General features: G+C 42.5%; 1 protein-coding gene across 1 annotated transcript in view; it reads right to left on the bottom strand.

Moving 5' to 3' along the window:
- The window catches only part of ccdc17 (coiled-coil domain containing 17), a 97,253-nt gene that overhangs the window by 32,254 nt on the left and 51,049 nt on the right, over positions 1 to 13,950 (bottom strand). The window contains exons 10-11 of the mRNA XM_063063453.1: positions 6,606 to 6,823; positions 5,426 to 5,511 (exon numbers count right to left, since the gene is read on the bottom strand). Coding sequence (XP_062919523.1) covers positions 5,426 to 5,511; positions 6,606 to 6,823 — 304 coding nt within the window. The remainder of the gene's footprint in view (positions 1 to 5,425; positions 5,512 to 6,605; positions 6,824 to 13,950) is intronic.

The following is a 13,950-nucleotide window of genomic DNA, read 5'->3' as shown; positions in this document are numbered from 1 at the left end:
TACCATCCGGTCCTGCAGCCTTGCTTGGGTTGAGACGTTTCAACTGTCTTCTCACCTGTAGAGCTGTGAAGCCCATCATGGTGGTTTCATGTGGGGAAGGGGTATAGTCATGAGAGCAGGGTGGGGGACTGTGAGGAGGGGTAGGAGGGGAGAGTGGAACATGTGTTGGTTGGGCCATCGGTTGCTGTGCAAATGCCACCTGATTCGGCTTCAAACATCAATCATCAGCCAGCACACAATGTACGTTTTACAAATTACACTTTATAAATCTCACTAGGATTATGAGATTAATAGAGGTACAATACAAAAGGGCATGGAAAAAAAAAGGCGCCAGACCTATCAAAGTTCAATTTTTCCGTGCACACACAGTTGGAGCTCGAGACCTTTCTTCTCCCTGCGATCTGCTCCGACCCCCTCGACTCGCAGCTCGGGACTACCCAAAGTGATGAACCAGAGCACTCCCAGCACGCCCGTCATCCTCCCGATCTCTCCTCCAACTCCCCGTCGTCCTCCCGGTCTCTCCTCCAACTCCCTGCCTTCCTCCCGGTCTCTCCTCCAACTCCCCGTCATCCTCCCGGTCTCCCCTCCAACTCCCCGTCGTCCTCCCGGTCTCTCGTCCAACTCCCCGTCGTCCTCCCGGTCTCTCCTCCAACTCCCCGTCATCCTCCCGGTCTCTCCTCCAACTCCCCGTCATCCTCCCGGTCTCTCCTCCAACTCCCCGTCGTCCTCCCGGTCTCTCCTCCAACTCCCCGTCGTCCTCCCGGTCTCTCCTCCAACTCCCCGTCGTCCTCCCAGTCTCCCCTCCAACTCCCCGTCGTCCTCCCGGTCTCCCCTCCAGCTCCCCGTTGTCCACCCGGTCTCTCCTCCAACTCCCCGTCATCCTCCCAGTCTCTCCTCCAACTCCTGGTCTCTCCTCCAACTCCCCGTCATCCTCCCGGTCTCTCCTCCAACTCCCCGTCGTCCTCCCGGTCTCTCCTCCAACTCCCCGTCATCCTCCCAGTCTCTCCTCCAACTCCCGGTCTCTCCTCCAACTCCCCGTCATCCTCCCAGTCTCTCCTCCAACTCCCGGTCTCTCCTCCAACTCCCCGTCATCCTCCCGGTCTCTCCTCCAACTCCCCGTCGTCCTCCCGGTCTCTCCTCCAACTCCCCGTCGTCCTCCCGGTCTCCCCTCCAACTCCCCGTCGTCCTCCCGGTCTCTCCTCCAACTCCCCGTCGTCCTCCCGGTCTCTCCTCCAACTCCCCGTCGTCCTCCCGGTCTCCCCTCCAACTCCCCGTCGTCCTCCTGGTTTCCCCTCCAGCTCCCCGTCGTCCTCCCGGTCTCCCCTCCAGCTCCCCGTCGTCCTCCCGGTCTCCCCTCCAGCTCCCCGTCATCCTCCCGGTCTCCCCTCCAACTCCCCGCCGTCCTCCCGGTCTCCCCTCCAGCTCCCCGCCGTCCCCCCGGTCTTCCCTCCAGCTCCCCGCCGTCCTCCCGGTCTCTCCTCCAGCTCCGCGCCGTCCTCCCGGTCTCTCCTCCAACTCCCCGTCATCCTCCCGGTCTCTCCTCCAACTCCCCGTCGTCCTCCCGGTCTCTCCTCCAACTCCCCGTCGTCCTCCCGGTCTCTCCTCCAACTCCCCGTCGTCCTCCCGGTCTCTCCTCCAACTCCCCGTCGTCCTCCCGGTCTCTCCTCCAACTCCCCGTCGTCCTCCCGGTCTCCCCTCCAGCTCCCCGTCGTCCACCCGGTCTCTCCTCCAACTCCCCGTTATCCTCCCGGTCTCTCCTCCAGCTCCCCGCCGTCCTCCCGGTCTCTCCTCCAACTCCCGGTCTCTCCTCCAACTCCCCGTCATCCTCCCGGTCTCTCCTCCAACTCCCCGTCGTCCTCCCGGTCTCCCCTCCAGCTCCCCGTCGTCCTCCCGGTCTCTCCTCCAACTCCCTGCCGAAACCCCCGTTTCCCAGCCATATGAGACAGAATATCACCCCAAGAAAGAATAACATGGACACCCATTGGTTCATTCGCTCTGTTATCAATAATATAACCCAAGCAAATTGCTAGCTGGAGAACTTTGTCAGCATTTAACATCACAAAGAAGCCACTTTAATTAACATATACAGTAACATACAAGAAGAAACCCCTTACAATTAGAAGGTAGTTGTTTCAAAGCTGCATCTTGTGGAGTCACGTAGAGGTGAAACAGCAAATCAACAACAATGCAAAGAAAAATTGTGCGACTCATTATCACGTTCTTTGAGGAAATAGCAGGCAGGATAGATAAAGGAAAGTCAATGGACTTTGTGTACTCGAATTTTCAGAAGGTCTTTGACAAGGTGCCACACATGAGGCTGCTAAACAAGATAAGAGCTCATGGTATTACAGTAAAGATGCTAACACGGACAGAAGCCTGACTGGCAGGAGAGAAAGAGTGGGAATAAAGAGGGCCTTCATTGGTTGGTGTTCAGCAGGAGTCAGTATTGGGACCACTACTTAACATATTATATGTTAATGGTCTGTATGATAGAATTGATGATTTTTGGCTAAGTTTGCAGATGATACAAATCTGCAGAAGGACTTGGACAGATTAGGAGAATGTACAAAAAAGTTGCCAATGGAATACAGTGCCGTGCATGATCATGCACTTTTGTAAAAGGAATAAAGACATCGACTATGTTCTAAATGGAGAGTGAATTCAGAAATCAGAGGAGCAAAGGGTCTTGCAAGATTGCCTAAAGGTTAACTTGCAGGTTGAATCAGTAGTACGAAAGGCAAATATAATATTAGCATTCATTTTGAGAGGACAAGAATATAAAAGTAAGGATATAATGCTGAGGCTTTAAGCATTGTTTGGAGTATTGTAAGCTGCTTTGGGTCCCAGATCCAAGACACGATGTGTTGACATTGGAGAGAATTCAGAAGCGGTTCATGCAAATGATCTCAGAAATAAAAGAGTTAACACATGAGGTGCATCTGATGGCTCTGGGCCTGTATTCACTGGAGTTTAGAAGAATAAGGAGGGATCTCATTGAAACATACTGAATATTGAAAGGCCTGGACAGATTGGATGCGGAGAAGATGTTTCTAATAATGGAAGAGCCTAGGACCAGAGGTAACAGCCTCAAACTGCAAGGATGTTCCTTTAGAACAGAGATAAGGAGGAGTTTCTTTAGCCAGAGGGGGGTGAATCTGTGGAATTTATTGCCACAGACTGTGGTGGAGGCCAAATGATCGGGTGTATTTAAAGCCAAGGTTGATAGGTTGGTTCTTGATTAGAAGGGTGTCAAAGGTTACTTGGAAAAGGCAGGAATATGGCGTTGAGAGGTACAATAAATCAACCATGATGGAATGGCAGAGCAAGCTCGATGGGTTGAATGACCCAGTTAGTAGTCATAATCATACTTTATTGATCCCAGGGGGAAATTGGTTTTTGTTACAGTTGCACCATAAATAATAAATAGTAATAGAACCATAAATAGTTAAATAGTAATATGTAAATTATGCCAGTAAATTATGAAATAAGTCCAGGACCAGCCTATCGGCACAGGGTGTCTAACCCTCCAAGGGAGGAGTTGTAAAGTTTGATGGCCACAGGCAGGAATGACTTCCTATGACGCTCTGTGTTGCAGCTCGGTGGAATGAGTCTCTGGCTGAATGTACCTCTGTGCCCACCCAGTACATTATGTGGTGGATGGGAGACATTGTCCAAGATGGCATGCAACTTAGACAGCATCCTCTTTTCAGACACCACCGTCAGAGAGTCCAGTTCCATCCCCACAACATCACTGGCCTTACGAATGAGTTTGTTGATTCTGTTGGTGTCTGCCACCCTCAGCCTGCTGCCCCAGCACACAACAGCAAACATGATAGCACTGGCCACCACAGACTCGTAGAACATCCTCAGCATCGTCCGGCAGATGTTAAAGGACCTCAGTCTCCTCAGGAAATAGAGACGGCTCTGACCCTTCTTGTAGACAGCCTCAGTGTTCTTTGACCAGTCCAGTTTATTGTCAATACGTATCCCCAGGTATCTGTAATCCTCCACCATGTCCACATTGACCCCCGGATGAAAACAGGGGTCACCGATACCTTAGCTCTCCTCAGGTCTACCACCAGCTCCTTAGTCTTTTTCACATTAAGCTGCAGATAATTCTGCTCACACTACGTGACAAAGTTTCCTACATTAGCCCTGTACTCGACCTCATCTCCCTTGCTGATACATCCAAATATGGCAGAGTCATCCCGAAACTTCTGAAGATGACAAGACACTGTGCAGTAGTTGAAGTCCGAGGTGTAAATGGTGAAGAGAAAGAGAGAGAAGACAGCCCCCTGTGGAGCCCCAGTGCTGCTGATCACTCTGTCGGACACACAGTGTTGCAAGCACACGTACTGTGGTCTGCCAGTCAGGTAATCAAGAATCCATGACACCAGAGAAGCATCCACCACAGTTCTGCTCCTATGTCTTATGGTATAATATTAAAGAGGAAATGGATGCCTTCTGGAAAAGTATAACACAGATACAGGCCCTTTGGCCCATCTAGTCCATGCCAAAACCATTTAATCTGCCTACTCCCAATTACCTGCACCAGGACCATAGCACTCCATATCCCTGCTATCCATGTACCTATCCAAACTTCTCTTTAACATTGAAATCGAAATGGCATGGGCCACTTATACTGGCAGTTTATGCCACAATCTCACACCTCTCTGAGTGAAGATGTTTCCCCTCATGTTCCCCTTAAACTTCTCACCTTTCACCCTTAACCCTTGACCTCTGGTTGTAGTCCCACCCCTCAGTGGAAAATCCTGCTCACATTTACCCTATCTTTACCCCTCATAATTTTGTATTCTTCTATCAAATATCCTCTCATTTTTCTATGTTCTAAGGAATATAGTCCTAACTTATTCAATCTTTCCTTATAAATCAGATCCTCCAGACCCAGCAACATCCTTGTAAATTTTCTCTGCACTTTTGATGGTGTTCTAATTTATTTTGTATTTCAGTTAAATACATGGTTTGTTACTCAGTTAAATGGTAGTTTGTCTTTTTTTTATACCTTTTTCACTATTTCCATGAAACTTTGGCTGATTGGGACAGACGCTTAATTGGGCCAAAATGCACTGGTCCCACTATGTCCCCATTAACTCTAATAACTCTTTCAGGAAGCCTTAATTTGAAATCATATTTGTTTTCCTTTATTGTCAAATGAAGAATTGGCTGTTAAAATAGCTCAGTGCATTGGAAAGTAAAGATATTAAATACTCACCAGAAAAAAATTATAATCTGAATCTGGTGAGAACCACAGCATATCAGAAAAGTGAAAACTGAATTTCTTGAGGAAATGATCATCAGAAACTGGAAAATGATAGCTCAATGGACAATTGTGCATCAAGCACTTGCAGAGAACCAGTCATAGTTGACAGATAGATTCAATTGTTTATAATCTGCAAGTACTTACACTGGATCATAGGGGGCAGGCCCCAAAGCATCTGTAGGATCCAGGAAATGCTTGACAATCAGAGGCGTCTGAGGTCTTGTGTTGCCCTTTAAAATAGGTAATCAGCATATCTCAGGATGATTATGTTTTGAGACAATTCAAAGTATGAGACACTCATTCTGAAGGATGCAAAGACTCAGTTTGGATCTGCAATACTAGTATCAACATTTTTCCAGTTATTTTTCAAATTACTTTGCTGATGTGCCCCCTGACTGCATCAGGAACCTTAACCGAAAACTTGCTACTAATTTGAGTAATAAAGTCATTTTTTAATATACAGTATATGATATCATGTCCCATTGCAGTAGAGAAATGCCAAGTTCACCAAAACGTAGAGAAGAAAATGCAAACTATAAGAGAATGGATGCCCTCTAACGTAGCTTAGTCAAATGGTGGAAAAGGATAAAAATGACAAGGACAGCTATAATATTAATCTTGGCAATACATTAATATACTTTAATTCTACTTTTTTAAAACATGAAGCAAAAAAGGATAATTTCCCTCCAATCATTCCAGACTGAATTTAAATTGATTCACAAACAAGAGAAAATCTGCAGATGCTGGAAATCCAAGCAACACAAACAAAATGCTGAAGGAACTCAGCAGGCCAGGTAGCATCGATGGAAAAGAGTACAGTTGACATTTCAGGCTGAGACCCTCCTGCTGAAGGGTTTTGGCCTGAAACATTGACTGTACTCTTGACCATAGATGTTGCCTGGCCTGCCGAGTTCCTCCAGCATTTTGTGTGAATTTAAATTGATTTGTGTTACAGGAGATATATTTCAAGAAAAGTATATGCCAGCTGTGCGACACAAGACCATGAACACAATTTTACATATATTTATAAGTTACGTAGTTTTTTACCATGAAGTTGAAATAACAAATCAGCAACAATGTGGAATTCATGACAAATGCTTTATGAAAATCAGCTTTTATATGATTATTCTCAACAAGTCCAAATTGAATATTTAATCAAGTCCCATTAAACAATTCCTAAATAAATTTACTTAAACTATAGTGACCCTTTCATATCAAGCACACCAACTAATCCTATCAGAAATAGTTTAAAAGGTGAAATCTTAATTCTTTTTCTGTAAAAACAATCAGTTTTGTAACTGGTACAAGAAAGAAATGTTCTTACCATATGTGGAACCCAAGCATGTTGGTTTGGACCTAGTTGGGGGGGAGGAGGAGGAGGAGGAGGTGGTGGAGGAAGTGGAGGCTGAGGCATATGAGGAGGTGACCTCAATCCTCTTCGCATTCTGTGTGTTTCACTTCTTAGCATCTCAATTTCTGCTTGCAGGTCACTCATTTTGTTTACGTGTTCACGCTGCATCTCCTGTATCTCCTTTTCCAGGTCTGCAATAAATCAGAAGATACCTTTCACTGTTCAAGATAGTATTTACTCCCGTCAGCAAATTCTCTATAATGCCAACTTGCATTTCTATAGTCCTACTCATATACAAATATTGGATCGCTTTACAAGCGGTTGGATTTATAGTCTGTAAAACACAAAGATGTGACCATTTGTTAGTATCTTTGTATTTATTAAAATGAAAATAATATCCACAAGCATCTCTTCACTTTGGATATCCAATATTAATATTAACATTTTTCAGTTAACTTTAAGCCTGGTTTGATGATTGTTCCCTTTAATGGAATAATGAACCTTAACACCAAACTAATACCATGAGCACCAGTTCGTTTTTTTAAGGCACATGCTGCCATCTGTGGAGAAAAAAGAGCAAGTCAACAACAATGCAACAAAGAAAATGCAAATTATTGAGAATAAATGCATTTTAAAATTGTTTGTCTAATGGTGGATAAAGACATAAATTACTTGCAATGATAAACGTTACAATGATTGTTGACTTCAGGAAGGGAATATTGGCAGAACACACAACAGTCCTCACAAGGGACCAGCAGTGGAAAGGATGAGCGGCTTCATGTTCTTGGGTGTCAACATGTCGAAGGATTTATCCTGGGCCCCAACACATTGATGCTATCACAAGGAAGGCATACTAGTGGCTACTTCGTAGGAGTTTGAGAAGATTGGATATGGCACTAAAAACTCGAGCAAATTTCAACAGATGCACGGTGGAGAGAATTCTAGACAGTTGCATCACTGTCTGGTATGGGGTCGGAACTGCAAAGAATTGGAAAAAGCTACAGAAGGTTGCAATCTCAGTGAGCTCCACTATGTTCAAGTTCAGGATTACTGTCATTCAATCATACACATGTATATCGCCAAATTAAACGACGTTTCTCCAGACAAGAAACTCAACACAGTACTTATAACTCACACACAACACATGAAGTAATATTACCACAAAGAAATTAAGTAATAAAATATATTCCAGAAAACTTACACTTAGCATAAGGTGCATTTGCAACAATAGTCAAAAAGTACAGTATAACACTACTGGAACTTCATAAGTGATGAGACCTAGGTGGTGACAAGTAGTCTCACAGCCTGAGTGAAGAAACTGTTTACCATCCAAACAGTCCTTGTCCTAATGCTATCTTCCTCACCATTGAGGACATCTTTAAAAGAAAATGCCTCAGGAAGATGAACAACCCTCACCATTCAGGACATGCCTTCTTCTTATTACTACCATCAGGGAGGAGATAAAGGATCCTGCGGGCAGACAAATTCTCCCCCTCTGCCATCAGATTTCTGAATGGTCTGTGAAGCCATAAACATTACCTTACTATTTTGCCCTCTTTCTGTACCATTTCTTTATTTTTTATATACTCTTATTGCAACTTACAGTAATTTTATGCGTTACACTGTAATGCTGCCACAAAACAACAAATTTCATGACATATGATTGTGATAATAAACTTGATTCTGATAAATTCTGTCTATACCAACAATACAAAATGTTTTGAAGAAACTCAAAAATACGAAAGTCATGCATTGACTGATCAATCAGAAAGAATATAGCTTTAAACATTTTTTAGAAATTAAGCACGCTGTCACAATACAGGATTCAGATGAAATGGAATGTGTGAGGCGTTAAGAAATTTTGTTTCAGATCAATTACGATTAAATTATTGACACATTTTACAGTTAAGTATTACAACGTATACACATCCTGATTTTGGATTTATCTCTGCTCTCGTCACCACATTTGAAAAGCCTATAAAAATGTAATGCTTTCTGCAGAGCTGGTGGAAATATTAACTGTCAAAAGCTAAAGAAAAATATACGCAAACAGGTAAAATGTAATTGTCTACAATGAATAACCATGCAGAGAGTAATTAATTGTATGTGTCTTTTAAAGAACTGCCAAAGGTCTAGTGGGCCAAATAGCCACATTTTCTGTGAAGTAGTTTTATAATTGTACCCTCACACCAATAATGAATGAACTATGCCTGATTGTTGGCTTCCAATTCTTTGGTGCTTCAACCAACATTCCTTTTAAATGGTCATTTAATATTAGAAGAATAATTTAAGATTTGACCTCCTGTGGTAGGCACATAGAAGATTATACCCAGTAGTAATCCTGATGATGTTAAAAAGCCACCGGTAAAGCCATGAATTTCTGTACTTAAGTTTTACATTATACCTTGTGTCAACAAATTCTGGATTATTAGCACATAGAAATGCATTGCCACAAGAAACATTGATCATAATTATCACAAATAACTTGAAACAAGATGATCAAAGACTGTCTACCTCATGGGAAGATGCTTCTGCAGTGCATGAGCTGCTAGAGTTTTGAAGCATGATTATCATGGAAGGACAAGTGCTCATACATGGACAACTCTTGGAGCATGACCTTTGACTAAGGCGAGTTATGAATTGGAGCAAGCTGTTACATCTCGGTTGTGGAATGCCAAGCAAACTTAGGAAGCAGTATGAGCTGCTAAGCCAATATATATCTAGAGGTGTACAACTACTTTTCCTGCCACAAGCACTGTTGAGTAACTTGGGATCATCAGAACAGAAGAATACCTTCCTGCACTAAATGTGGAAGACTAATTGCTAACAATGGCTGGAGGCACAATACACAGGAATCACACATCTCTTGACATCCATAAGGTCCTGCAGTTTGGGACAACAATGATCTATAGCAACTGGTGATAAATTCACTGTCTTAGCAAGCAACTAACTTCAGATGAGTCACACTTAGATAATTCCAGCCCATTTTCCACAAAATGATTTTGTAAATGACATTACATTTAAAGATAATTTAAAATAATGTCTATTAAGAAGTTAAATGACAGTTAAATATCAGCATCAAATCACATAAAAGGACTATGATTTATACAAACATATATATATGTACACACTCAGTGGCCTCTTCATTAGGTACGATCTTGTACCTGTTCGTCAATGCAAATATCTAATCAGCCAATCACGTGCCAGCAACTCAATGCATAAAGTCATGCAGAATTGATCAAAAGTTTCAGTTGTTGTTCAGCCCAAACACTGGAATGGGGAAGAAAAATGGTCTAAGTGACTTTACCCATGAATGTCTGTTGGTGCCAGATGGGGTGGATCGGGTATCTCAAAAACTACTGATCTCCTGGGATTTTCATGTACAACTGTCTCGAGAGTTTACAGAGAATGGTGCGAGAAACGAAAATCATCCAGTGAGTGGGATTAATTTATTTATTGAAACGTAGTGTGGAGTATGCCCTTTCAGCCCTTTGAGCTGTGCTGCCCAGCAGCCCCTAATGTAGTCCTAGCCTAAACATGGGACAATTTACAAAGACCGATAAACTTACCAACATCTATGGACTGTGGAAGGAAACTGGAGTACCTGAAGGAAACCTAACAGTCACGGGGAGAATGTACAAACTCCTTACGGGCAGTAACGGGAATTGAACCTGGGTCACTGGTACTGTGGGTGAAAATGCCTTGCTAATAAGAGAGGTCAGAGGAGAATGGCCAGACTGGTTCAAGCAGTCAGGAAGATGACAATAACTCAAATAACCACACGTTACAACAGTGATATTCAGAAGAGCATCTGTGAATGCACAACACATCAAAGCTTGCAGTGAATGGGCAGCAGCAGCCGAAGATCACAAATATACAATCAGTGGCCACTTTATTAGGTAGAGAAGGTGCTTAATAAAGTGGCCACTGATTGTATATTTCTTATTGTAAGTTATAGCTTTTATGTATTGCTGCTGCAAAACAACAAATTTCACAACACATGTCAATGATAATAAGCAACACACACAAAATGCTGGAGGAACTCACCAGGTCAGGCAGCATCAATGGAAGAGAGTAAACAGTTGATGTTTTGTGCCGAAGTTCTTCACCAGTCTGAAACCATAGGCATTCAAGTCTGGTGACCAAGACAGTTACAAGAGGTCCACGTATGATCTCCGGAAAGCCATCTAAAGGGTGAAGTGGCAATTCCGGACTAAATTTGAATGAATGAAAGATGCTCAACAGTTGTGGCAGGGCTTGAAGGCTATCACCTCGTAATAAAGTAAAACCAAGCGGCATTGGCAACAACCGGGCTTCACTTCCAGATTACCTAAATGTCCATTATGCTCACTTTGACTGTCAAAACATGGAGGAACCAACATGAGCCTCCCACAGCCCCCAGTGATTCCGCGATTTCAGTCTCTGAGGCCAAAGTGCGAGCATCCTTCAGGATGGTGAACTTATGGAAAGCATCCGGCCCAGATGGGATTCCTAGCCAAGTACTAAAGACCTGTGCAGATCAACTGGCTGGTGTGTTCAATGATAACTTTAACTTCTCGCTTTGGCAGTCTGAGGTGTCCACCTGCTTCAAGAAGACTTCAATAACATCGGTGCCTAAGAAGAGTCGGGCAATCTGCCTCAATGACCATCATCCAGTAGCACTACAGTGATGAGGTGCTTTGAGAGGTTGATGCAAGATATTAATTCCTACCTGAGAAGTGACTTGGATCTGCTCCAATTTGCCTACTGGCACAACAGGACAACAGCAGATACCATCTCATTGGCTCTTCAATCAACCCTGGAACATCTGGTCAGCAAAGAAATCATCAGCATCCTCTTTATCGACTACAGCTCAGCATTCAATACTGCCATCCCCTCAAATCTAATCAATTTGCTTCAAGACCTTGGCCTCAATATCTCCTTGTGCAATTGGATCCTCAATTTCCTCGCCTGCAGACCCCAGTCAGCTCAGATTAGTGACAACATCCCCTCCACAATCTCCATCAGCACAGGTGCACCACAAGGATACCTGCTTAGCCCCCTGCTCTACTCACTTTACACTAATGACTGCGTGGCCAAGTACAGTTCCAATGCTATATTCAAGTTTGCTGATGACACTACTATCGTAGGCTGAATCAAAGCTGATGACAAATCAGCATGGAGGAGGGTGATTGAAAATCTGCCTGAGTGGTGCCCAAACAACAACCTCTTACCCAATGTCAGCAAGACCAAGGAGCTCATTACTGACTTCAGGAGGAGGAAACCAGAGGCCCTTGAGGAACGGGGGGATCAGAGGTGGAGAGTGTCAACCACTTTAAATTCCTCTGTGTTAGCATTGCAGAGGACCTGTCCTGGGCCCATCTCCTAAGTACAAATACGGAGAAAACACGGCAGCACCTCTACTTCCTTCAGAGTTTGCGAAGATTCAGCATGACATCTAAAACTTTGACAAGCTTCTATAGATGTGTGGTGGACAGTATACTGACTGGCTGCATCACAGCCTGGTATGAAAACACCAATGCTCTTGAACCGAAAATCCTACAAAAGGTAGGTGATACAGCCCAGTCTAGCACAAAATGCCCTCCCCATCACTGAGCACATCTACATGGACCATTGTTGCAGGAAAACAGCATCCATCATTAGCGACCCTCACTTCCCAGGTCATGCTCACTTCTCACTGCTGCCATCACAAAGGTGGTACAGGAGCCTCAGGACTCATACCACCAGGGTCAAGAACAGTTTTTACCCCTTAACCATTGGCTCTTGAACCAAAGGGGATAACTTCACTGAAATGTTCCCACAACCTATGGTCTCACTTTCAAAGACTCTTCGTCACATGCTCTCGATATTCATTGCTTATTTATTATTATTTATTTTTGTGTTTCCACCGTCTGTTGTCTTTTGCACACTGGTTGTATACCATGTTGCTATAGTTTTTCCATTGACTCCATTATGGTTATGGATTTACTGAGTATGCCCAAAAGAAAATTAATCTCAGGGTTGTCTCTGGTGACAGACATGTACTTTGATAATATTTTTTTGAACTTTGAAATTAAATGATTATATAAATCTCTGTATGCTGGCTTGAATATGATAGCTTCTCTAATCCAGAGATTGAAAATCTCAAACCAAGATGACATCAAACAATATGTCATTCATGCTTAGTGAGTGAAGAAGTAGTTTTAAATAAATGTGATTATGGAAATGGTTGCATGGTTCTGTAGTGAGAACTATGTTTATAAAAAGATCAACCCTTTCTCAATACATGTTCCTTAGTTTTTATTTTCAAAAATACTGAATATTAAGTTATTAACAACAAACAACTTTTTCTATTCCGAAATATTTTATTTAATATTTGTAAAAAAATACAATTAACAAGAGATAGGATTTCAACAAACTTCACTAACAGAAATGTTAGGACGGATATATTTCTTATTTCCTCAAAGTCGATGTATTTTCATGCTTTAGGACTGAAAAATACAGCAGCTTTAAAATGTTTTAATTAGCTACAATTTAAGGCACAGCACATGCATAAATTAGCAAGAAGAAACAATGGCATCCACATCAAAGAAGAGGTAGACCAATCAATTAATGGTCTAGCTTTGTTACATCACAACTGAGCTTAACTGGAAGGAATCTGTTCTTTGAAGGACACAGATGCAACTATATTTCAATAATGTAAAATTGTTATTCAAAAATCTATTGAGATGCTTACAGTATATAGAGCAAATTTCATTAAAAGTAATTGAATAGATATACATACATAAATTTACTTAAAACACATTTTAAATTGAGTATAGCTCATTCTGGTATTTTGACATCATCATAATTAAAATTCTTTTGACAAAGAATGCTGGCCATTCAAAAATACTTTGACATTTCTTCAACTAACATTTATACAATTTATACCCTCAGAGGAACAGCAATAGATCTCTGCTTTGCTATTTATTCTGTTCTCCATAATTAAAAACACATCTTGCATTTATTTTTCTTCTTTTGGTTCACGTTTATTCATCCTTCAGCATGACAGCTTTCACTGATGTGACTTTAACACAACCACATGGAGTCTTTTTTTAAAAATCCCATTTGTTTCAGGTGAAACAACAGTTCATGCATATATATTATAATTCTTGTCAAGGTGCAGTCTCCTCTACAGAGAATCAGTTAGAAGGAAGTTAGGAAAATTGTTCTCTAGTTAACCTTGACAGTATGGAACCTGTTGGACATCCTTTCCTATTCCCACTACAACCTCTCCGTTTGTGTTACAACCTAGTTCTAAATAAAGTTCAGGAATAGTTTCTCCTGTTGCATTTAGGAA

The sequence above is a fragment of the Mobula hypostoma genome, chromosome 12 (genome assembly GCF_963921235.1).
Source record: "Mobula hypostoma chromosome 12, sMobHyp1.1, whole genome shotgun sequence".
Lineage (NCBI taxonomy): Eukaryota > Metazoa > Chordata > Chondrichthyes > Myliobatiformes > Myliobatidae > Mobula > Mobula hypostoma.
Note: the sequence above shows the minus strand (reverse complement) of the source record. Positions and strands in the feature narration are given on the sequence as shown.